This window comes from Xenopus laevis, chromosome 1L (assembly GCF_017654675.1).
Source record: "Xenopus laevis strain J_2021 chromosome 1L, Xenopus_laevis_v10.1, whole genome shotgun sequence".
Lineage (NCBI taxonomy): Eukaryota > Metazoa > Chordata > Amphibia > Anura > Pipidae > Xenopus > Xenopus laevis.
In genome coordinates this window covers 79,671,236-79,697,707 of record NC_054371.1, presented here as the reverse complement: position 1 = coordinate 79,697,707, position 26,472 = coordinate 79,671,236, and the positions used below count along the sequence as shown (strand labels likewise).

The 26,472-nt window shown below is 41.1% G+C and overlaps 1 protein-coding gene across 2 annotated transcripts in view; it reads left to right on the top strand.

The window, feature by feature from the left end:
- The first annotated feature begins 4,518 nt into the window (after positions 1-4,518).
- Positions 4,519-26,472, top strand: part of rap1gds1.L (RAP1, GTP-GDP dissociation stimulator 1 L homeolog) — a 65,628-nt gene continuing 43,674 nt past the window's right edge. The window contains exons 1-2 of one of the 2 annotated variants that reach the window (XM_018229128.2): positions 4,519-4,795; positions 12,317-12,424. In XM_018229128.2, coding sequence (XP_018084617.1) covers positions 4,792-4,795; positions 12,317-12,424 — 112 coding nt within the window. In that variant the 5' untranslated portion in view covers positions 4,519-4,791. 2 annotated transcript variants of the gene reach the window in all.

Below are 26,472 nucleotides of genomic sequence, written 5' to 3'. Positions count from 1 at the left end.
CAGACTGACACAGATGTCATTCCTGCTCAGTACTTTACAAGTGACTGCTCTAAAGCTTGTGTCTTGTCACTTCCATCTGCATCCTCATTCCCATAAATACAAATAGTTGTATGTCTTTCCTCAGTATGGTAACAAATAACAATTATTGCACATATGACACAAATGTTAAACTAATATGCATAATTTAGAGATCAGTTGAGATCTAATACCTTGCTGAAAAGTATTACTGTCTACTTAAAGGACTAGTAACGTCAAAAATCTTTACAAAGAAATTCGTAAGAAAACAACGAAAAACGAACACCAACACAAATTAAAATTTAAAATAGCAAAGCCTTTATTGAGAAATAATTTACAGAAACTCCACTTCCTGTCCTCTTCAGAAACGGCAAAAGGGCGACCATCCATCCTGCAGCGCTCGATTTCTCCTCCTGGCTATTCACTGACAGCGTGTCCTCTGCCCGATCGCCTTCTCCAGCTCTTTTTCATCCTTCTTCATCCAGCAGCAGTAGGAAGGCGATGTCTCCAAACTCCGCTCCAGGAATGTAGCCCTGACTGCCGACCCCCGTGCCCACTCCCTCACTCTCAAGGCAAATTAAATAAAGTAAATAAAAGTAAATAAAATAACCCCGGCTCTTTGCAGGTCTTTGAGTGTATTAGGAGGCTGCACCGCTCCAGGGCGAAAGCCTGTCCCCCCCAAATCCTGCTGGCTGCTTAACGATTCAGCCTTCAGCAGCCCAACAGCAGTTTCACAGAGGGAGCAGCAGCTGCAGGCGGGGGCAGCACGGCTCACCAAGAGAAGCCCGTCCTCCTGGGGTTGCCGGCTCAGTGTTGGACACATTCTTATCCGGCTGCTTTGTTTCATTCATAGTCAGCCGCCAGCTGCCCGGAACCAGTGGAGGAGAGTGACGGAGTGGGCACGGGGGTCGGCAGTCAGGGCTGCATTCCTGGAGCGGGGGTGCGGGGTTTGGAGACATCGCCTTCCTACCGCACCTGGAGCACGATGCTGTCTCACGCTGACCTCCTGGATGGCGGATCGGTGAGTTCCCTCCCAGGGAAGCTCTACATGGGCTAATTCCTGCTAAAGTAATTGTGTAGCATTAAACTTTAATTTTATTTAACTGCAGCCTCCTAATACACTCAATGCAGACCTGCAAAGAGCCGGGGTTATTTTATTTACTTTTATTTACTTTATTTATTTATTTATTTCATGTGCCTTGAGAGTGAAGGAGTGGGCACTGGGGTCGGCAGTCAGGGCTGCATTCCTGGAGCAGAGGAGCGAGGTTTGGAGACATCGCCTTCCTACTGCTGCTGGATGAAGGAGGATAAAGAAGAGCTGGAGAAGGCGATCGGGCAGAGGACACGCTGTCAGTGAATAGCCAGGAGGAGAAATCGAGCGCTGCAGGATGGATGGTCGCCCTTTTGCCGTTTCTGAAGAGGACAGGAAGGGGAGTTTCTGTAAGTTATTTCTCAATAAAGGCTTTGCTATTTTAAATTTTAATTTGTGTTGATGTATGTTTTTCGTTGTATTCTTACAAATTTCTTTGTAAAAATTTTTGACGTTACTGGTCCTTCAAAAGAGTCAAACACATCCAGGCAAATTGCCACATTCATTTTGTTCAGGGTTGGACTGTACCCACTAGGATGCTGGCCCTGCTGACCACATCGGAAACTGTTTTGATTTCTGTGGAAGGTGATGAAAAAATGAATGATGGCTGTCCATTCCACTGTGGCATGCATGCCCATCTTGAAGTTTCAGTTATGCAAAAGGAAAGCAGCATGGGAAGACTAAAAGAGAGGAAAAGTTTGTGTTATTCTGCTTGTGTGGGTGAGGTAATGCTTCCAATCTTTCCTTTTCCGCAGTGATCTTACTGACATGTCTATGGTTCATATGTTCATTGTCCATTTGGGTAATTATGACTATAGGGAGTTGCAAAGGGCCTAAAAATGTGACAATATTTTGTTGAGACATCTGTGTATATAGTGGTGGTGGTGGGGGGGAATCAAAATCTGTGAGGGGTTGTGGCTATGGTACTCTGGGGTGAGGTTCTCGGGCAGGCCCTAGGTACCCCAATTTGACACTGATTGCATTTATTTTTTGCAGATACCTACAGGGTCAGACTGGGCTTGCAAACACTGGTTAAAAAAAACATGTGGGCCCTATAACCTCTGTAGATCTAGGCCCGCTCCTTCAAACTGTGAGCACTGGTGCCCTTCCCCGCCCCTGATCATGGGTGCAAGACAGACAAAAAAGCAGTAAGCGCTATGTGACTGGGGCAGTATTTGCAGGGCCAGATTTACATAGCAGGCGCCCCTAAGCCCACTGTTATTTCGTCACCTCCCTTTTATTTGCTCAAATTTTCATTGGGACCAGAGCAATGGGGATTGGCACACAAGAAATTTAAAAAACTATCATATCTCCTGTGCAACCCCAGTGTTTCTTAACCAATGTGGGTGTGGTTGGGCAGCATGCCACCCCCTAAAATCCTGCCATCCAAGGCCAGGGCCTTGATGGCCTTTCCACAAATCCGGGCCTGAGTATTTGGAGGAGCTAACTGGAGTCTGCGACTTGGGTGGGGGCAGCCCTGGTGTGTTCCAGACATCTTTGTCCAACACTGGATACGTATTCGATCTTGCCTATTTTCAGCATTTGCTGACTTCTTCCTTAGGCAATGGCCTCATGGGGATATACAGTAAATATACCAGTTTAAGCTGGTAGCCTTGCGATTGAGGCCTTAGGAAAAAATACACAGTGTTTGCATATTTTGCCAAAGCTTCCAATATGTTTTATACATTCAGCATGTATTTCAAGTGCCTGTGTGTAAGTGCCCGAAAAGATGCACTGCAAATGAAGGAATACTCTTCTTGTGTGTCCTTTGTTTATAAAATTTTATTGAGGTTTAAGGAAAAGCATAGACAAGTATAATACAATTGTATAAGGAGATGCAGAGAACGGTTAGCGATGAATCATTAATGTGATACATCACATTCCTTTTCGTCTTACATAGCACTTATTTTGTACTAGTGATGTGTGGGCCGACCCGATACCCGCAGGTCGGGCGGGTTCGGGTCAACCTCGCACTGCTCCTCGTGGGTGTGGGTTGAGCTCTTCTCCTGCTCTCCCCTCCCGCCACCTTCAAATGCCAGCATCTGACTTCCGGGTTACGGTTTTATAGTCTCGCGTCTGCTCGCCCCGCCCCTTTTGTGACGTCATCGATGGGGCGGCGCGGGTCTATAAAAGGACCCCGGAAGCGGGGGTGTGTGCGGGCGCTGACTGCAGCAGGGCAGGTGAGGGTCGGGTGCAGGTCAGGAGAACCCTGACCCACACATCACTATTTTGTACATAACTGTATAATTCCAGAGAGCCCTTTCTATCACCATAAAATGAGGGCTAGGAGGGCTACACATTATCTCAATTTTTCAATAGCACAGTATATGCTAGCTATCCAACAAGAATTTTAGGTTCATTCCAAAAATAAACAGGCAGGTTGACTGGTTGTTGATAGTACAGTATGGGTATAATTGTGATCTTAGACCGGGGCAGGGAAAATGATGATGTAAATGATGTCCAATATCTATAAAATTCTGCACAATATGCTGTTGCTGTATAACCATATAAAAATAAAGTAGCAGTACTTAGCAGCATGAATACCCGCACAGTCAGCACATATGTCTCATACACAGTCAGTGTACATCTTATAATTGTTTGTCAGTGTTTTTTTCACCTACAACTCGTAAATACGCATTATACTGTTATACACAGTGTCGTACTGGCCCACCGGGATACCAGGAAAGCTCCCGGTGGGCCCAGGGGACCTCTTGCTTTTAACTATTTGGCCTATTTCATGGTGATTCCCTATTTCTTTATGAGAACAAAGAGGCTTAATAATGGAAGAACAGAGTATAGTATGTAGAGGAAAGAGACTAGGAGAATAAAGAGGCTGAGTGAGGAGAGGATGTATAGTAGTTTGGAAAGTGGGCCCTCAGCCAGGGGCACTCCACCAATGAGGCAAGTTGATCCACTTGCCTCAGGCGGCAGCGCCCCCCTGGTTACCAGGGGCAGCAGAAATGCCGCTCCTGGCAACTAAGAGCCAAATTTCCGGTTTTCAACCCGGAAATTCGGCTCTAGTGCAGAGAGCGCAATTGCGCTCTCTGCACTAGCGTTGTGCAGCGCCCCGACGCCTTCCTGCGCAGAAAATGTGAGCGTCTTGAGGAGGGGTCAGGGCGGCAATGGAAGGCCGCCTCAGGAGGCATAAAGGTGCGGATCGGCGCTGCCCTCAGCCTAAGGTTTTCTGGTGGGCTCCTGGCATCCCAGTCTGACACTGGTTATACAGTACGTCTATCTGACATTATGGCACTATAGCATGCTGACGTGGAGCTCAGTTGCTGTTATCCCTCAGAAATGGTGTTTTATCCTGTACTAATCAGATGTGATTAGTGGTGTAATTAATCCAGGACGAGCGCCTCCCCAGGCGAGCAGACGCTAAGATCACCTCAGGCGCAGCTGTGCAGGAGGGTGGGGCGCTGGCCCTTTGAGGCTGTGACAGTTCCGTGCGCGCTCCCGCTCGCCTGATACAGTGGGGAAGAGAGTGCGGGCCCGCGCCTAGTCTCGCAACGTCTCGCGCGTGCTCTCGAGAATCAGAGGAAAGCGAGTGAGTGTGGCGGCGCTAGTAGGGTATCCACACACCCAAAGGGCTGAAACGGCGCTCACGTGACCGGCAGCTGCTACTGGAGATCGAAAGAGGGAGGGAGAGCCAGACACCCGGTGGAACGAGACCGGAGGGGAACAGCAGCATGGGTGAGTGTGACACTGACACCTAAACATGGGGCGCCCTGTGTGTGAGTGTGTGCTAGCTACACTAGAGAGATACTCCCTGAATGGCACCGGCTGTCGCGATATCCATTACAGTGCGGCCAATACAATGCACATCTGCGACATCCCAGTGTCGGGATTAATCCAGAGTAGTGTGTAGTTCTCAGTCCTGCGGCTCCTGCCACTGCCCCTGTCTTGTGTGAACCGACCGATCTTCCGCTTCTGATCACGAATGGAGCTTGAGCATGTTACTGCTGTACAGCTGTTCCTCGCCTGCATCTCTCACACAGGCATCTCAGCTGTTGCACTACAAATCCCAGCGTCCCCCCCACACCCACAAACTGCAATGAGTTCTTTCAGCGGAAGTATGTGGTTAAGGTGCACCAGCCGTCACAACATTAGCTGTCGTTGGGGATGCTGGGAGTTGTAGTTCACTGCAATAATGTCAGAGCAGCAGCAATGCAGATTCTTCTACTGATTCCTGAATGTGGCCATCTGGAACACTGGCACCGTCCATGCACAGATGTGTGTGTCTACACGTGATGGATTATCTGTTTCACATGTGTGATCACATAGCAGTCCTTAGGAACAGCATCATCATCCCCATATATACAGTTACCCAGCACATTACATCAATATACAAACAAGATACTTTATTAACAAGGCTTGCAGAATGAAACAGAAGCATAGAAAGGCACTGGTCCAAGAACTGACAATCGACAACTGTTTTGTATTCACCGCGGGTACTCTGTATGTTCTGTTTGTATTCTGATTTCCACGAGGCTGTAGCAACCTACCATAGTCTCATACTTACCTCTTGGTGTTATGCCAGGAGTATATTAACAACTGGCAGGCCGTAGGACGAAATTCAAAAAAGCTGTGACATATCTGTCACATTATAAATGTTAGCAAATAAATAGCATCTATGCAAATGAATTTGCTGGTGGAGGGTTTATTTCATGTGTATAATGTGCAATTCTATAGGTGCACATGTATCGGCGTCCCCTCAGGTCTGGGTGCAAAAATTCACCCACTAAAGAAGTGTTGCTACCGACCCTACTCTTGAGTTTCAGGCCGACCGCCAGACCCAGACTGTGATTACCTGATATCTGCTCCCACAATTGCTCCATAGGACCAAGGAAATGGAAAATGAAAGCACTTTCAGTTTTGCTATTCTGCTATAGTAACCAGCCATGGAAATAACAATAAGCAGAAAAGAACAAATATGTTACAGTATATGTAAGATTAAAGGAGAAGGAAAGTCTATCACAATCACTTAGAGGTACCAAAAGTTAGCTTAGGTTATTGTATTATCTTGCCTGATACCCAGGGCTAGTGCTCCTTTTAGCAGAAAACTGAAACAGCCCAATGGTTCATCTTGTGGAACCGAGGGTAGAATAAGGAGGCAGGACAGGACCACTCTGTGGTGGTACCTTAAAAGGGTGTTATGTTAACTTAGTATGTTATTAATTGGCTAATTCTAGGCAATATTTCAGTTGGACTTCATTTTTTATTATGTATAGTTTTTAAATTATTACAGCTTTCCAATTGGGCTACTTATTAGCTCCTGCTACACTTATAGTATAAACAGTGTAGCAGGAGCACCAAAAGGGGTTGTTCAGCTTTGAGTTAACCTTGAGTGTGATGTAGAGCGTTATATTCTGAGACAATTTTCAATTGTTTTTCATTTTGTATTATTTGTGGTTTTAAAGAAATTTAGCTTTTTATTCAACAGCTCTCCAGTTTGCCATTTCAGCAATCTGGTCGCTGGGGTCCAAATTACCCTAGTAAGAGGAGAGGGCCTGAGTAGAAAGTAATAAAAAGTAGCAATAGTAATAGATGTGTACCTTTACAGAGCATTTGTTTTTGTGCCAGCGGCCCCCATTTGAAAGCTAGAAAGAGTCCGATGAAGGCAAATAATTCAAAAACTATATAGAATAAATAATGAAGACCAACTAAAACGTTGGTTAGAATTAGCCATTTTATAACATACTAAAAATCAACTGAAAGTTGAACCACCCCTTTAAAACAGGCAGAGAACTGATTAATGCTACAGGAAGTGGAAAACAAATATTGCTTTCAACTGCAATTATATTTCAAATAACTTTAAAACCACAGTAAATGTTTAATGATGGCATATTGGAGAGTTGTTTAGAATGGTAGCCGCGCACAGAAAAACCTGCTCAATAAGTGAGTTCACTAAGCAAGCAGATCTTTGCCTTTTTATTGGCCATCCAGGTGATTGGTCAGTTGAAGCTGTTTCAATACTAGACCAAACTTTTAGATCTTAATAGGAGCCAAAGCAAAACTGTTGGGAGAGGATAACATTAAAGGGCCAATGCAGTTGTTACCCAACAGGAATACTAAACCTGCCCAGTTGATATCTGCTGATCCTAGACCAGACATTGGTTGAACAGGCCTGTATTTGGCCCCATATACAAGCCAATAAGGCGCAGGTAAGGTAATTGGCAGCTAGAGAGTAGTAGCAATCCAAACTGCTATTTCCACACATTTCGTTGTGATTTCACCCTGGGTGGCAATGCGAAAATTACCTTGTTATTTATTTACATTCTAAAGAGAATGCATGTGTGTGCAGTGCTTCTAAAATGCTTTCTGTACAAAGCAATTTCTAAGGAAAGCTTAGAAAAGATTGATTGTGGGAGCTTGTCAGTTATTATAAGGTAGAGAGATTTCGATGTGCAGGTCAGTGATGAGAAGCCATCTTTGTAGGCTGATTATGTTAGGGGTCATCAACAAAGACCCAAGAGTGCACCATTTAGTCAGCACTTGTTTCCTGGGTCTATCTGGACTCTGCCCCTCATGTTGTTGTAGCCAACATCTTCTGCTGCTCCGATTAAACAGGCAAGTTATGGGACAATCTCCAGTAAAGAATACAAGGTGAGAGGGAACATCTCACAACACTGTTTAGGAGTTAAAATTAAATTTGGAAAACTTGAGACCAAAATTTGAAATGGTAAAAAAAAGTCCAAATGATCATAGAATATGATGTCTACATCATACAAAGGTTTGCTTTAAAGAGAATGAAACATCATTATAAAAGTGAAATGGATCCACCACCCAAAAACTGTTTATTGCATAATGAAAACACATTTAATTTTTAGCAACTTTCCAAATAAATGATATAACCTATTCTTTGGCTATTTATTGGCTCTACCAATTTGGTGTTTGTTACAAGGCCAGCAGCCTAGGACTGTGCAGGAAAAAAGCCTCCTGCTTAAAGGAACAGTAACACCAAAAGGATCCAGAAATTGGTTGGGATTTGGCCAGGATTCGGCCTTTTTCAGCAGGTTTCAGCCCAATCCTTGTGCCTGTCTGAAATGAATCCTAATTTGCATATGCAAATTAGAGGCGGGGAGGGAAATCACATAACTTTTTGTCACAAAACAAGGAAGTAAAAAAATTTTTTCCCAATTTTTCCCCTTCCTGCCCCTAAAATGCATATACAAATTAGGATTTGGTTCAGTATTTGGCTGTGTGTTTCATGAAGGATTCAGGGATTCTGCAAATTCCCAAATAGTGGATATGATCCATCATTTTTGTAGATTGTTAAATATGTCCCTTATGCACAAATAATATGAAGCATTTTCTTGCTTTCTTTTATTATAAGCAGCTAAATAACTTTACATTAGTAACGAACACCTAAGCATTAAGCATATTATAATGTAAGCATAATTATAATGTAAGTTTCTAATAGAATTCAATCAATGAAAATCAGAGCCCTTTAACAAAAATGTTCTGTATTATAGGTATACGCTCTGTTAGCCAGGGGTTTTTCCTAGTTAACTGGTGTTTACATAATGTGGAGCACCATGCCCTGAAGCTACCTGAAAACATTAAACATTTAAAACCCAGTAGATTTGGTTTGCCATCAGCATGGATTTATTTTAGCTTAGTTAGCATCAGGTTCATAGTACTGTATAATTATTTTAGAGACAAAGCTAGTCAGTTCAAAAAATAGGAAATTGCATTACTTATATTGGAGCTTTCTGAATAATGGGTTACCAGATAATAGATCCTATGCTTGTAACTTATTGTCAATAATATTATTACTGTTATTATTAACTTGTATTTATGAAGCCCCAACATATTCCTTAGCACTGTCCAGTAAATGTGTGCATACACTGGACATACAGATTAAATAAAAAAAAAATAACAAATACAAAAAGTAAAGAGGCCCCTGCTCTAAAGAGCTTAACATGTTTTCTATTCAGCTGTGAGTTTTTTTCTGTAGTACAATATAATATAAATTGTTGCTTAACACATATGGCCCAGTATCTGATGCATTTTTATTAGTGTAAACCCATCTTGTTTTAGTTCTCATCTCATCTTAAAGGGGATTTTTTTTTCCATTTTAGAGGTGGACCTTTCTTGACAACTTTTCAGTTGCTCTGTATTTTACATTTTTATGTTTTTAAATGACAGTGGACGTTTCACTAAATGGATTTTTAGTACATACATACTAAAAGTTATTTTTAAGATGAACTACCCATTAACTTTCATATTTTAACTCTTTTCAGCCTGCAACTTAAATGCTTTCTTGTCAGCTGAGTCACTGAATGGGAAATTTGAGGTTACAGGTTTAAAAAAAAAAATGAATTATTGAAAAGTATAACTACATAGCAAAACATTTACTCTGCTGATTATCTCTGAAATGCCACGGTGTCATAGGTCAGATAGGTAGACAAAATTAAAGAAAATGAATTAACAAAATTATAGTATCCTTATAATTGCAGTGCAAGTTATAGGGAAAATATACACCCATTTCTTATATGAGCTTTGTATTCAGTTAGCCATGATTGTCTGCTATGCTTCAAGGACCATTTTCCCTCCTCCCCCTAGGCTCATGCTGTGATCCAACCCTTCCTCATTATTGTGTGTATGGAATGGAATGTACAGTCTTTAAAGGGATCCTGTCATCAGTAAACATGTTTTTTTCAAAACGCATCAGTAAATAGTGCTGCTCCAGCAGAATTCTGCGCTGAAATCCATTTCTCAAAAGAGCAAACAGATTTTTTTATATTCAATTTTGAAATCTGACATGGGGCTAGACATTTTGTCAATTTCCCAGCTGCCCCTGGTCATGTGACTTGTGCCTGCACTTTAGGAGAGAAATGCTTTCTGGCAGGCTGCTGTTTTTCCTTCTCAATGTAACTGAAGGAGTCTCAGTGACACATGGGTTTTTACTATTGAGTGTTGTTCTTAGATCTGCCAGGCAGCTGTTAGTTATCTTGTGTTAAGCTGGCCATAGACGCAAAGATCCGATCGTACGAATCAACGTACGATCGGACTTTCCCATCTCCCGACCCTCCACTAACCATTCAGATCAAAGTCTTTACCATTCCGATCAAATAAGAACAGATCACCCAATGTTCTGCCCCTGACAGCAATCGTACGATACTTATGTCTGACAACACTAGTGACAGTCTCCCACTGAAAATCGTACGATCGGCAATACACGCAGAGATATTATCGGCAGGCGACGGAAATTTTCTAACCTGTCCGATCGACCAAACGACCGATCTCCGACGGACGAAAAATGTCGGGACTCTCCACACATGGTCCGAAAATCGTACGAATCCACGATTCGTACGATCGGATCTTTGCGTCTATGGCCAGCTTTAGGGAGCTGTTATCTGGTTACCTCCCCATTGTTCTTTTGTCTGGCTGCTGGGGGGGGGAAGGGAGGGGGTGATATCACTCCAACTTGCAGTACAGCAGTAAAGAGTGATTGAAGTTTATCAGAGCACAAGTCACATGACTTGGGGCAGCTGGGAAATTGACAATATGTCTAGCCCCATGTCATATTTCAAAATTGAATATAAAAAAATCTGTTTGCTCTTTTGAGAAATGGATTTCAGTGCAGAATTCTGGTGGATTAGCACTATTAACTGATTCATTTTGAAAAAAAATTTTTTCCCCATGACAGTATCCCTTTAAGCCTTTGAAACGCCACTATACCCATTGCCAGCAAAAAAAAGTTTGCCAGGGAACATGAGTAAACTTTTCATCATCTCATCTTCTTAGGGTGAAGACACACAGAACTACTAGTAGCAACTACTTGTCACGTCCTACAAAATAGACAATAGCGATAATTGGATTTGCTAAGACACTTCGGGGCATATTTACTGAAGGTCGAGTTTTAGAGGTTTGTGAGGTTTTTTTAGACCTCAATGAACTTATGACTTGAATGGTTTAAAATTTAAGAAAACATTTGAATCCGTGAGTTCAGGGTTAACATCCAGAAAACTCGATTTTTGATTAAAAAATAACCTGGAAAAACTCAAATTTTTTGTGGAAAACACAACTTGATCCTTAATAAATCGGCCCTATGTGTGTTTTAGCAGAGGCAATTCTCAGTATTGTCTATGGCCGGGTATTTTTTTTTTTTTGGCATTTTGTAGCTGCTTCTAGTAGCTCTGTGTGTCTGTACCCTAAATTGCTAGGGCCAATGTGGCAGATTGAAAGGAGGGATTCATTTTGTTACTATCTTTCTGTTCAGATCCTTTCCTACTTTGCCAGGCACTCAGACAACCATATCTCTGTCAACCATTGCCTTGCCTGTGGTCATCTCATAAAAACAGCATTTTCTTCAGATGTCTGGGGATGCTAATAACTATAATTTATCAAAACTGGGACAGTCACAGTTTCTTTAAAGGTTATGTATATGTTGTAGAGGTCAGCAGCTATATACTGTATTATTATAGAACATCCTGAAGTGTTTTGTAGCTTATTCTCTATATAATTTACTGGAGTTTCGTTGGTTGCATATATAGTGTGCCAAAAGCAAATAATAAAGTATTCAGATTTCCCAGGAGCAGGTCAGAAATGGGGCCAGTTGGGAAGATTGTAGATTTAAATTTGACACATACGTTTCTGCATTACTTAACGTTAGCCCTACTGATTGTACTGTTACCATTACGATTAATACATTAGTCGGTGACATTCCTTTGATGCTGCTGAGAAATGTGTCAACTAATGGAACCAATTGCAACAGTTAACTGAAAAAAGTAATGATTGCTGGCGAGCTATCTAAAAGCAAAAGTATTTGGACAGCAAACAACCTTTTTAGGTATGTGCTTACATGTACCTTATTACGCAATGTGTACTTGTTTGAGCCCGAGGAAGGGTGCCATCTAACTTACATGATGCAGTTCTTATTCTATTGGCAAAATAACCATAGGCTTCCTTACATCATGTAAGCTGTGCAGCTGTTGTATTGGTACAAGTTGCCAGGATATAGCATCTCAGCCACGAGAAGCCTGGTGAGCCAGCAAAGAGCAACTTGGCAACAGTTTTGAATTATAAACAAACGCAAACTTGGCACAAAATAATGCTTATGTGTAGAGATGGCTTTATGGATCACCTCAATATGAGCATGGATTCCTTTGGTTTGTTTTGCTTCTTAAAAGCCTTTCTAAAGCATGATTCTGCTGAATAAGCACAATAAAACCATCTTTTTTTCCCCTTTTTCTTATTCATTTTTAGACAATCTAAACGATGCCCTGGAAAAATTGAAGCTTACTGGAACTGAGTGCACATCTGACAAGCTCGACGGGTGTTTCGATTGCCTGCTTCAGGCACTTGGCCATAACAGTAAGTTGTCAAAATATGTTTCTAATTTATTATACTTATTTATGAACATTATTTAAGATGGTTAGGCATGGACCTAGTTCTGTAATGTATGCTATATTGTCCTGGAAGGCAATTGGTTGGATTCAAATGAGCATGCACAGATTTAGTTCAGCAGCCCCTATGCCAATCATTTAGATCACTTGGTGGGAGTGAACATCTGTATTGATGACCCCCCCATATAATAGTCATAGTTATTAGTTAGCTGTTCTGTCTAATCAACTTTTGTCAGTCAAACTAGAGACTAATTGGGTAAAATTTCATTTTAATGGAGAACTAGACCCTAAAAATAAATATGGCTAAAAAATGCCATATTTTATATATGTTATTGTACCAGCTTAAAGTTTAAGCTTCTAAATAGCAGCAATGATCCATGTCTGTCCCTAAGCTTAGTTAGTGACAGCAGCACAGAGCATCTGGGGCATCTTTGGAGGCACAGATCTTTACTGCTAAAGGGCTGTGGTTGGCTTGGGCTGGTACAGAAGCCCAAGACATAATGTACATTTCTAGCTGACTTCTTTAGTTAAGCTTAAATTCTCCTTTAAAGGAGAAAAAAAAATATACACAATAGCTAGTTTTTGTTGGCCTACCCTTTTCAATCAATCAAATGGCTGGACAATTGTCTCAAACATTCACAAAGCTAAACTGCATTGCTGAGATCTTTGTGGCCTCAGGACAGAATATATTGCAAGAGATATTTCGAACAAATAGAGCATTCTCTAAGGATCATGCATTGCTTCCCAAACATGCAGTGAAGGAAATGACTGGCTGTCTGGAACTAATGACTGATCTGATTGGCTTGCACAACAAATTTAATTGGTCGAGGCCTTCGGTCAACCAAGTTCATTGGTTGACTGAGGGCCTCATACATGGAGTACTACTATGCAAATGTGTTTGAAAATGAACTGTCTGACAATGCTGCTGCTTTAAAAGTGCAATACACAAATAAATACAGTTATACAATATTTCCACATTCATAGATTTCTCATCTCTCCCTTAAATGGGATCCTACACCCAAAAATCATTTTTTGCATAGTGAAAAAGAATGTAATTAGAAGTAACTTGGCAATTTATGTTCATTAAAATGTTTTTAAGGCTATTTTAAAATGTACTCTCTGTTAAAAGCAGTATCTGTCTGACTTTTAAGTTCATCTCTAATGGATATATATTTGAAGGTTGCTTAGAATATATTCTTTCATTATGCAAAAGTTAGAGCGCCTTTAAATGTTATCATGGCTGCTCCTTTCATGGACAGTATATGTAATTTACCATAGATTGTGAAGTCCTAGGATATTCTGCAAATGCTGCTTTTATGTTACTGAAATTAAGCTGGTTGCTGCTAATAAGCTTTTACTTTATTGAATGAATGTATGAGTTGATTGTCGATTTAATTCTCCACATCCCTGTACTTAATAAACACTGTGGAACAGTGGTTGGCTCATTACTTGTCATTTCAAACTGTGCTTTTGTGTGAGACCTCAAGTGCACATAAAGAGCAAGGTGGCAGCACTATGATCGAAATCTGTTATCCATTGCTGATGTTAAGGGTGTCAAGGAACTGTCTGTTGAAACATTTTAAGGATCTTCGGCCACCTACAGACCCAACCTAGGACATTCATTTGGCTGTAAACTTTAAGTCCTGTGTAGGGAGCAGTATAGTCATATAAGCACATTGTGATGCTATATAGTCTTTTTTTAATGTATTTCTTATTTGTTCCTCAACAAAAAAACACAAAAAATGTCTGTGACGCTGTTTATTATTTTATTTCCATATACTTCAATGATCTATGGTCTATTTAACTATGATTTTAGTGTGAATTTCAGAGTAATCCTGGTACAGGTATGGGACCTGTTATCCAGAATGCTCGGGACCTGGGGTTTTCCGGATAATGGATCTTTCCGTAATTTGGATCTTCATGCCTTAAGTCTACTAGAAATTCATTTAAACATTAAAGGAATTGTTCAGTGTAAAAATAAAAACTGGGTAAATAGGCTGTGCAAAATAAAAAATGTTTCTAATATAGTTAGTTAGCGAAAAATGCAATGTATAAAGGCTGGAGTGATTTGATGTATAACATGTCAGTCTGAACACTGCTTCCTGCTTTTCAGCTCTCTTGGTTTACACTGACTGGTTACCCTGGCTACCAGGCAGTAACCAATCTGAGACTTGAGGGGGGGGGGCCCCATGGGTCATATCTGTTGCTTTTGAATCTGAGCTGAATGCTGAGGATCAATTACAAACTCACTGAACAGAAATGTACCATGTGGCCCCCCTTCAAGTCGCTGACTAACTCAGAGTTATAGAGCTGAAAAGCAGGAAGTTGGATTCTGGCTGTTTTATTAGACATCTGTTCACTCCAGCCTTTATATATTACATTTTTGGCTAACTTACTATATTAGAAACATTTTTTATTTTGCACAGCCTATCTATTTACCCAGTTTTTATTTTCACACTGAACTGTTTCTTTAAATAAACCCAATAGGCTGGTTTTGCTTCCAATTAGGATTCATTGTATCTTAGTTGGGATCAAGTACAAGCTACTGTTTTATTATTACAGAGAAAAAGGAAATCATTTTTAAAAAATTGGATTATTTGAATAAAATGGATTTGATGGAAGACGGCCATTCCGTAATTCGGAGCTTTCTGGATATCGAGTTTCCGGATAAGGGATTCTATACCTGTATATGTACTTTCATAAAGCATGCACTGAGACTTTGCATATGGAATTTACTTCAGAGGGGAATCACAGCATTTCTGCAGTTGTATATACGGACATTGAATACCCCCATAGTTTTTCTCCAGAGGTAACTGTGGGTGTGTGTGTATATGTATGTGTGTATATATATATATATATATATATATATATATATATATATATATATATATATATATATATATATATATATATATATATATATATATATATATATATTACACGTGTAATGACGTCATCACACTCCCTTTCACGCCACTGGGACTTTTTAAGGTTGATTGTTGTTTGTCTGTGCACTTTGACAAAGGCTAGAGTGGTAGCCAAAACGTTAGCAGCTTCTTTGCTGAATAAATACTCCTTTTCTTCACCATAAGTCCTGCGAGTTGGACTTTATGCTTATTTTTTGGCTATTTGCACCCAGGCAAATTTATATATATGCTCACAGGGGTTAAATTGGACTGGATGGATGTTTTTCAACCAAATTGTCTGTGTGTGTGTAACTGAAAGTTGCCTCAAGAATGATTTAAGTAAATGTGCCTAAAATACATATAGTCCTAAAATATCTCTCCACCAGTGCTGTAACTTCTGGTGTCTCACACTGGAATTTGCTGGTTTCCTCTGTCTATTGTAATGTTCTGGTTTTCAGCTTCTACCTCAAGCATTAGACATGAGACACACAGATGACTAAGTTACCCAGCCTGACCCTGTCTGATATGGTTAGTATCAGTAATAAGGTTTCTGCATAGAATCTAGAATGTTCAACTGAAGGCACCCAGAAGGCATGCTGCTTTGGAAGAGTAATGAGAAGGTTTGATATCCTTAGTGTAGTAGTGATTTGAGATTTCCTAGAGCCATCCTTTTTTCCTCCTTATGTAAATCACTGACATGTGCAGGTTAGTTTAATGCCGTAGTACAGATATGGGATCCGTTATCCAGAGAGCTCCAAATTATGGAATGGCCATCTCCCATAGACTCCATTTTATCCAAATAATCGAAATTTTTAAAAAGTATTTCCTTTTTCTCTGTAATAATAAAACAGTACCCTGTTCTTGTACCAAATTAAGATATAATTAATCCTTATTGGAAGCAAAACCAGCCTGTTTGGGTATATTTAATGTTTACATGTTTTTTTAGCAGATTTAAGGTATGAAGATTCAAATTACAGAAAGATCCATTATCCGGAAAACCCCAGGTACAGGTCCCATACCTGTACAAAACTGCTGTAGATCAGACTTGGGCTATCGAAAGATGCATTGCTGCTGCTCTGATCTATAAATTAGGGAGGGGGGTTTGTAGTGTGAACCCTTAAGTTTTTAATGAAAACTACCCTTGAAAATTCAAGTTTTTCAGGAAAAACACAACCCTTAATAAAGGTTTCAAAACTATGAAAACCTCTAATGTAAAACTACACTGTTGAAATCTGTTGAGGTTCTGTAGAAATTGTAAATTGTAAAATATTCAGTTATTTTGAGGTTTTAGAATTTTTCTAATTTTTTAAAAAATTTTTAGCTTGTAACGGCACAAACAAATTAGAGTAATAATATCAAGTCCCAAGGTTGCACCTTCCTAGTAATGCTTATGTTACAAAACAAAATGAATACAAATGTATTGAGTGGATATGTGCTTAGTAGAGCAATATTCAAAGGTAATTTTGAGAGAATTGTTGCGTAAGAAAACAAAAGCAGTAATTTTGGACCTGTGCTGTTAAAATTCAATAATTGCTCTAAAATATATATCCATTAGGTGAGGAAAAACTACACTGCAACCTTTTTTTCACACCACAATATCACTGCTACAATACTGATTGCAATTTGGGCACTATCTCTTGATTTATTCCAACAAAGCTATACTGTTTGTACACTTTAAAAAAAATCACCACCAACCACTTTGGTGGTCACTTGGTACTTTGCTGTTGCCATCTTGTTCCTGATTCTCCTTGCGCCCTAAGGAACATTTTCCTAGTCTTCTGATTTTCTTGCTTAGTTACTTTTTAACTTCTGCTTTGTAATATATGCATTACTGTTGCGGTCCCTTTACCCTCCTTTTTCCTTAGAAATGTAGGTCGTTTTTGATACTCTATTTGTGTCCCTGCTTGTCTTGGTTAGTAGGTCACACCACTTTGTGAGGGTATTATTACACAATAGGATGCCTATGGGTATCAATAGCAAAGATCTAGATTGCCTGAAACAGTGGTAATGTAAGCAAGTTTGAAACTGCAATTTGACCCTGTCACACATTCATAGATAATATATTCAAATAAGTGGGACATTCTTTTACTGCTAATTATTTTATTTCAAATACTGGTATGGGACCTGTAATCCAGAATGCTCAGGACCTGAAGTTTTCAGAATAAGGGATCTTTCCGTAAATTCGGATTTCCATACCTTAAACATAAATAAAAACCAATAGTAATATTTTGCCTCCAGTATGGATGCATTGTACAAGTACAATGTGCTGTTTTATTACAGTGAAAAAGGAAATCATTTTTAAAAATGAGTTATTTGATTAAAATGCAGTCTGTCGGAGGTTGCCTTCCTGTAATTCTGAGCTTTCCGGAGAACAGATTCCATGCCTGTACAAAGGACAATGATTTTTCACATAAGGAATTTTTACTGGCATTGAATAAAAAGAAGCCTTCACAAGAAATAGAATTTTAGGTTTTCTTTCCATTATAAATGTTATTATATTATTGACCGTGTACTCGTTTAATATAGTAACATTTCTGTAATTGTTGTGGGAGAAATATCTGCAAATGACAAATAGTTACCAGTACTTTGAATAAAAATAGAGATATATACTGTATATAACCCTTTTATCATGGACCTCAGTTTTTACTGTACCTATTGTGATATTGATTCTGTCTGGCCACCTGAATATATGAAGTATATAGGATTCACTCATTAAAGGGGTTGTTCACCTACCAAACACTTTTTTTCAGTTGAGTTGTTTTCAGATTGTGCAGAGAAATAAAGATTTTTTTCAATTGCTTTCCATCTTTTATTTATTTAACTTTATACCACGGGTCGGGCGGGTTCAGGCTAACCACACTGCACTATTTGCAAGTCACGACTTCTACCTGCTCTCCCCACCGTGACCTTAGATTGCCAGCTTCTGGTTTTATAGGCCCCCTTCTGCCCACCCTGAACCTTTTGTGATGTCATCGGCGGGGAAGCGATGGTCTATAAAAGGAGGAGGGAAGCCGAGTGCAGGTGGGTGCGAGTTGTGCTTTTCTCAACCCACACATCACTATTCTTACTGGTTTTCCAAAATCCAAGTTTAAAGTTTAATGTTCCTGGTTTTTCAGGCTGGCAGCTCAATAACCCAGGTGCATATTCTGAACTTTTAAAATTTGCTACATTTAGTTGCTACATTTAGTTTATACATGTAAGGCCAAAGGCCTCAGGAGTAGTGAGGACCAAGGGAGGAAAATAACAATGTCCAAGTTCGCAGTACAGTAGAGGATGAGACAGAAGAATGGTCAAAAAACAGGCAACAAGATCAGTCCAGGCAGAAGAGGTTCGAAGTCGAGAATTCCAGGCAAGGGTCGGTACACAATAGACAAGAAGTTCGCAATGAATCACACCCAGGAGTAGAAAACTAAACCTATAATTGGGCACAGGTTACAGTCCGGAGTTCCCTTATAAAGGCCCAAGTTTGGCGCCAATTTCGGACGCATCGGCGTCATGACGTACGCGCGGACGCGCTGACCAGGGTGTGGGAAGAAGCTGACATCATCCGTCTGCGTCCGTGAAGACCCAGGGAGCCACCATCTTGGTTATCTGTGCCAGATTCCATTACAGTACCCCCCCCCCCCAGGGGGGGCCTCCGGACCACCTGGGTTGGAAGGAAATTGCCGGTGGAATTTTTGGACCAGGAGAGGGGCGTGGACATCTGAATTTCTTACCCAGGAGCACTCCTCCGGGCCGAACCCCTTCCACTCAATGAGGTATTGTAGGGTGCCCCTCGAAATTCGGGAATCCAGGATTCTTTTAACCTCGAATTCCTGATGTCCATCCACCAAGACAGGAGCTGAGGAAGAAGAAGAAGTACCTGCAGGTTTGAGCAAGGAGACATGGAATGCATTAGGAATCCGCATCTCTGAGGGAAGTTGTAGACGAACAGCCACCGGGTTGATGATCTCAGAGATGGAGAAGGGACCGATAAATTTGGGACCAAGCTTCGGAGAGGGGACTTTAAGACGGATGTTTCGGGTGGATAGCCAAACCTTATCGCCAGGTGCGTACAAAGGAGAAGGGATTCTTCTTTGATCCGCGAACCTTTTCTGGACCAGGGAACTTTTTTCCAGATTGATGACCGTGGCGTGCCAAATGGCCGACATGTGGGCAGCTTGGTCGTTGGCGGCAGGGACATTGGTAAGTAATAAATCCTGGGGAAAAGCCAAAGGGTTAAGACCGTACATACAGAAAAAAGGGGACTTTTCGGAAGAAATGTGTAATGCATTGTTATGTGCAAATTCTGCCCATGGAAGCAGGTCCGCCCAGTCATCTTGGCACAGTGATACATGGCATCGAAGAAATTGTTTCAAGGGCCTGGTTAACCCTTTCTGCTGCTCCATTAGACTGGGGATGGTATGAAGATGAAAATTGAAGAGAGACACCAAGGGCTTTACACAGGGATCTCCAGAACTTTGAAACAAATTGGGAACCACGATCAGAGACAATTTCGGCAGGGAAACCATGGAGGCGAAAAATGTGTTTAATGAACAATGAAGAAAGTTCAGGAGCAGAGGGAAGTTTTCGAAGAGGAGTAAAGTGTGCAACTTTAGTGAATCTGTCAATCACCACCCAAATAACAGTGTAGCCAGAGGAGATAGGGAGGTCCACGATGAAGTCCATAGATAAATGAGTCCATGGGCGGGAGGGAATGGGTAGTGGTAAGAGTAATAGGGTTGTATATATGTCGGCAGTGCACACTACTATTTAAAATTATAGAAGCTTACAAAGCCATATACGGCGGTGCGTAAGATAAACATAATTAGTTGCAACAACAAAAAGTTTTTAAAGATCTTATTTTCGCACACTGTAGATTGCTTCATGTAATATATTAATCAAAATTAATTAATCCTCAGAGAACCCAAAAATTGTTGATTTGATTTTTTGAGGTTTTTTAATTCCAAGTACAAAAACAGTGAAAATTGCTGTACAAATATCAATTTAATAGATACAATTAATTATACCACAATTCATGTATATATAGCACCATATATGGTTTGCACCATATTTTTAAAAGAATAATTTAACTGCTAATCTTAGATTATGCAGATAATGAGGCTTGGAGGAGACTTGACAGATTTACAGTAGTAAAAGATCTACATCTATTTGCTAGGAGAGTAGCGTTAAAAAAAATGTATATGCATGTACCATACAAAGTTAATTTGACAACCAATGATTATGTTGGAGTTGACATTCTAGAGTCCCTCTTGATAGAATCAAATACACTATCAGATGAAGACCTTAATGATAAAATAGGTTTCTCATCGTTAAAGAAAAAATCAGAATATATGCCATCCTTTTCACAAGTCCCGAATGTAAAAGCATTTGTTCAAAGGGTAGAAAAGGAGATTCTAGCACTACCAGAAAAACAATCTATTATCAATAATCTGACCAAACAAGAGAGAACTGCTTTAAACGATCTCCGTAATCAAAAGAATTTAATAATTAAAGTGGCGGACAAAGGAGGTAATATAGTCATAATGGAAGAAGACAAATATAAAAAATAAGTTTTGCGTCAATTAAATGATAAGAATCAATATGAAATATTACAAAGAGATCCCAAAATGACCATTAAAACTAAATTAAAAAAAATCAAATCAACAATTTTTGGGTTCTCTGAGGATTAATTAATTTTGATTAATATATTACATGAAGCAATCTACAGTGTGCGAAAATAAGATCTTTAAAAACTTTTTGTTGTAGTGGTAAGAGTAACCCTTTGGGAGGGGAACGCCCAGATTTGGATACAGCACACACAGAGCAAGAGGAAACAAAGTCTTTAACATCCTTTCTTAGGGACGGCCACCATACAAGACGAGTCAGAAGTTCTGTGGTTTTCTTGACTCCAGGATGCCCGGCCTGCTTGGAGCTGTGGGACTGGACCAACATGGAATGACGGAGTTCAGGAGGAACAAAGGCAACACCAGGAGGGGTTCCTTCAGGAGCAGAAGATTGAACAGACAATAACTGGGAGGCCAAGGATGGAAAAAGAGCAGCGATGATTTTTGTAGGAGGCACAATGGATTCAGGGTCTTCGGAGATGGGATCTTCAGGAACAAAACTTCTGGAAAGGGCATCTGCTTTCTTGTTTCTTGAACCAGGACGAAAAGTTAAGATGAAGTTAAAACGTGAGAAGAACAATGCCCACCTGGCTTGTCGAGTATTGAGGCGCTTAAGAGTCTGAATATATTCAAGATTTTTGTGGTCAGTGAAGATGGTCACAGGGATCGATGATCCTTCAAGAAGGTGTCTCCACTCGTCCAGAGCAAGTTTGACGGCCAGTAACTCACGGTTTCCAACATCATAATTCCTTTCAGAAGAGGAAAATTTTTTGGAAAAGAATGCACATGGATGCAGTTTACCATCGGCAGAGGATCTTTGGGATAAAATTGCTCCTGCTCCGATATCCGAGGCATCTACTTCAATGAAGAAAGGTTGGAGAGGTTCAGGGTGCCTGAGGATTGGGGGCAGATGAAAAGGATTCTTTAAGGGACTTGAAGGCTTCCAAGGCTAGAGGAGGCCAATGTTGTGGTTTACCCCCTTTTTGAATAAGAGCAAGAATTGGAGCAATTTTAGAAGAAAAACCTTTAATAAACTGTCTGTAATAATTAGCAAAGCCGATGAATCTTTGAACAGCCTTGACACTGGTGGGGAGAGGCCAATCTTGAATCGCTGAAACTTTGGCTGGATCCATCCTGAAGCCTCGTTGGGAAATGATGTATCCTAGGAAGGAAATGGAAGAAACCTCAAAGGAACACTTCTCCAACTTGGCAAACAGATCGTTCTTTCGAAGACGAGAAAGTACTTCTTGAACTTGAAGACGATGTTGAGCAATATTTTTGGAAAAAATAAGAATATCGTCCAGGTACACTACTACAAACTGGCCCAGTAAATCTCTGAAAATGTCATTCACAAATTCTTGGAAGACCGCGGGGGCGTTACAGAGACCGAAAGGCATGACAAGATATTCGTAATGCCCGTCCCGGGTGTTAAACGCGGTCTTCCATTCATCTCCCTCTCTGACACGAATTAAATTATAAGCCCCACGAAGATCCAACTTGGTGAAAAGACAAGCCCCCTTTAGTTGATCAAACAGTTCAGAGATGAGAGGAAGGGGATAACGGTTTTTGATTGTGATTTTATTCAGACCTCTATAATCAATGCAGGGCCGCAAACCTCCATCTTTTTTTTCTACAAAGAAGAAGCCGGCTCCAGCCGGGGAGGAAGAAGGACGAATAAAGCCTCTTTGCAGATTTTCTTGAATGTACTCCTTCATGGCACCGGTTTCAGAAGGAGACAGTGGATAGATGCGACCCCTGGGAGGCATGGTTCCCGGAAGAAGTTCGATGGGGCAATCATAAGGACAATGAGGAGGCAGGATTTCGGCAGACTTTTTACAGAAGACATCGATGAAGGCTTGATAAACAGGAGGCAAAGAAGAATTAGAAGAAACGGATGAAACTTTAATAATAGACTTGGTAGGTAAACAGTTCTGTTGGCAAAAAGAACTCCAGCGGGAGATCTGAGAGGAAGCCCAATCGATGACAGGGTTGTGAATATTCAACCAGGGCAGACCAAGTACAATGGGAGTAGAAGGACAATCGATAAGGAGGAAGGACAATCTTTCCAGGTGCATGGACCCCACAATAACGGAAAGTTCATCGGTGGAGTGGGAAATTGTAGCGGAGGAAGAGGACGATCGTCAATCGCCAATGCTCGAAGAGGAACAGCCAGAGATCGCAGAGGAATGGAATGGCTTTCTGCGAAGACCTTATCGATGAAATTCCCAGCTGCACCGGAGTCAAGAAAAGCCTTAGAAGAGATCGACTGGGTTCCAAAACGAATCTGCACAGGAAGGAGGAAGCGTTGAGCAGAAGAATGGGGAGAGGGACCAATTCCACCCAGGTAAGTCTCCCCAGTCTTACCTAGGTGTTGGCGTTTCCCGGCTTCACTGGACACTCATAGGCGAAGTGGGATTTTCCACCACAGTAGAGGCAAATTCCAGCAGCCCTTCTCCGAAGCTTTTCCTGTTTCGGTCAGACGAGCCCGTCCAATCTGCATTGGTTCTTCCGAAGGCAGGGAAGAGGAAGCAGGAACCGCAGGATTTGGAGAAGACTGGATGGGAGCCGGGTTGGGAAGGAGGGGTCTTTGGAAACGAGGAGCCAGAGTAGGTTGGAACCTGTGGAATCTTTTGGTTGGGGAGCGCTCTCTGTCGAGTTCAGCTTGAAACTCCCTCTGCCGAGTATCCACCTTTATGGCCAGGGCGACTAGATCTTCCCAACGGGATGGAATTTCCCTGGACACCAGATCAGACTTTATACGTATCGCCAGGCCGTTGTAAAAGGCAGCGTGATACCCGTCGTTGTTCCACGAAGTCTCTGCAACCAGGGTGCGGAACTCAATGGCATACTCCGAGACTGAGCGAGTTCCCTGTTGAAGGTGGAACAGGCGTGCGGAGGCAGCAGTGGCACGACCCGGAGCATCAAAGACCACTCGAAGTTCCTGGATGAAAGCTCGGGCATTATCAATAATGGGATCCTCCTTTTCCCATAGAGGCGATGCCCACTCTAGTGCCTTCCCTTGCAAACGGGAGAAGATGAAGCCCACCTTAGCACGTTCCGACAGGAATTGGCTGGGTGCGAGTGCAAAGTGGACCTCGCACTGGTTAACAAACCCACGGCAGGCTGTAGGATCACCACTGTAGAGTGGGGGAGCCGGAATGCGGGGTTCGGTGGCGTGAAGCGGAACCACAGGTGCAGGGGCTGGAGTAGGATCGGCAGGTGTTAACGCCGATAACTTGGCAAGAATGGTCTCCAAAGCCTGACCAAAGTGAGACTGCTGTACCTCATAGGACTGCATACGGGATGCCAGACCACGAAGCGCCCCACCGACATCAGGCGGCGCAGGATTCTCCTCCAACGGGTCCATGGCCCAATTATAATGTAAGGCCAAAGGCCTCAGGAGTAGTGAGGACCAAGGGAGGAAAATAACAATGTCCAAGTTCGCAGTACAGTAGAGGATGAGACAGAAGAATGGTCAAAAAACAGGCAACAAGATCAGTCCAGGCAGAAGAGGTTCGAAGTCGAGAATTCCAGGCAAGGGTCGGTACACAATAGACAAGAAGTTCGCAATGAATCACACCCAGGAGTAGAAAACTAAACCTATAATTGGGCACAGGTTACAGTCCGGAGTTCCCTTATAAAGGCCCAAGTTTGGCGCCAATTTCGGACGCATCGGCGTCATGACGTACGCGCGGACGCGCTGACGTGTGCGACGGACGCCGGCGCCCATTTTTGACGCCGACGTCCATTCCGTCGCCGGCGACCAACCAGGGTGTGGGAAGAAGCTGACATCATCCGTCTGCGTCCGTGAAGACCCAGGGAGCCACCATCTTGGTTATCTGTGCCAGATTCCATTACAATACATTTCTCAGTAAACCTTTAAAATAAGTTAATGTAAAATTGAGGAGGGTGCCATTCTAAGCACTTTTGCAATGTATATTTATTTATTTTTAATTCCAAGATATTAAAGGATTCATGTACTGTTAATATGAATGAATTTTCCCACCCTTCTGACCACCAAAGAGTCAAGAAAGTTGTCAGGAGAAAGAAAGAGGGCTGCTCTGATGTTCTTCTGGTTAGGAAAGATTTTAGAAAAGTTTCTAATTTTTTTCCTAAACAGAAGAACATCAGACCAGCCCTCTTTCTTTCTCCTGACAACTTCTTTACTACTTGGTGGTCGGAAGGGTGAGATATGAGCACCGGCCGGGGGTTTCAGGTAAGTCAATACAATCACTTGGGAGTGCCTAACATTTGGCACCCCCAAGTGCACAAAAACTTTCCTTCTCCTTTAATATCTTGGAATTAAAAATAAATAATGAATGTATAGAGCAAAAGTTCTTAGAATGGCACCCTCCTCAAGTTTACATTAAAGGTGTACTTATCCTTTAATGAAACTCAGATATTCAGCTCAGCAGGGCCAAAGATAAGAATTGTATCAATTTAAAACAGAATTACAGAGTCCGCAAACCTCCCCCCAGAGCTGCTTCAGAAAGACATAAGAAGGCGAAAAATAAAGCTTTACACTTCAATATTAGAAAAACAGTTAAAATAGAAAGTAATTGGAAAAAGTCTTTTTTTTCTGGGGAACTAAATGGAAACAATTGAACTGAAAAAAGATTTGAAGGTGAACAACCCCTTTAATTTGGCATTCCTGTAATTTCACATAAAGACCAACATGATGTTGAAATATGAAAAACACTCATAACTGATTCATAGAAAAACAATGTATTCTGTATTTGTCCATTTGCACTTAATATTGCCAAACCATAATTCTGTCTAATTTATGCAGGCATCTTATTTGGTTATAGAATGCTTAATTTCACTGTGTCATGATTTTGTTTTTTATTGTCCTCATCATTTTCCTGGCAAGCCCATGAATGCTTTTAATTCTATTGTCTGTCCTTGCTTGAACCTTGTATTCTTTATTTACATATTGAGCTAAATTACTGAGCAGCTTAGTCTGTATTCATCTGCTGCCATTCTAATCAATTCAGTGAAGTTAAAAGAAAAGCATTATTAGAGTATATTTATCTAGCACCAACATATTTTACAATGCTTTAAAGAGATTATGCACAATTTAATATCATTCTCTAGAGCTTACAGTCTAAGGTCCATTTCACATACACAAATATTATTTCCACTTTTAACAGGAGCCGGGTAACCCTTTCTATGTTTTTAGAGGGTGGGAGGAAACCAGAGGACCCAGTAATACAGACATTTATTTTTAATGCATGTTTTGTTTTGTTACTAAATTTTATTTAAAATAGTTTTATGGACTTTTTTTTGCAATAATACATTATGCATTTTATATGGTTTTAATGGTTTATCTTTTTTCTTATTCTCCATTTAAAGGAGAAGGAAAGGTTAAACTAAGAAAGCTTTATCAGAAAGGTCTATATGAATACACTAGTAAATCCTTTAAAGTAATGCTGCTCAGAGGCCTCTCTTAAAAGAAACACCACATTTCTTTCCTTCTATTGTGTACACATGGGCTTCTGTATCAG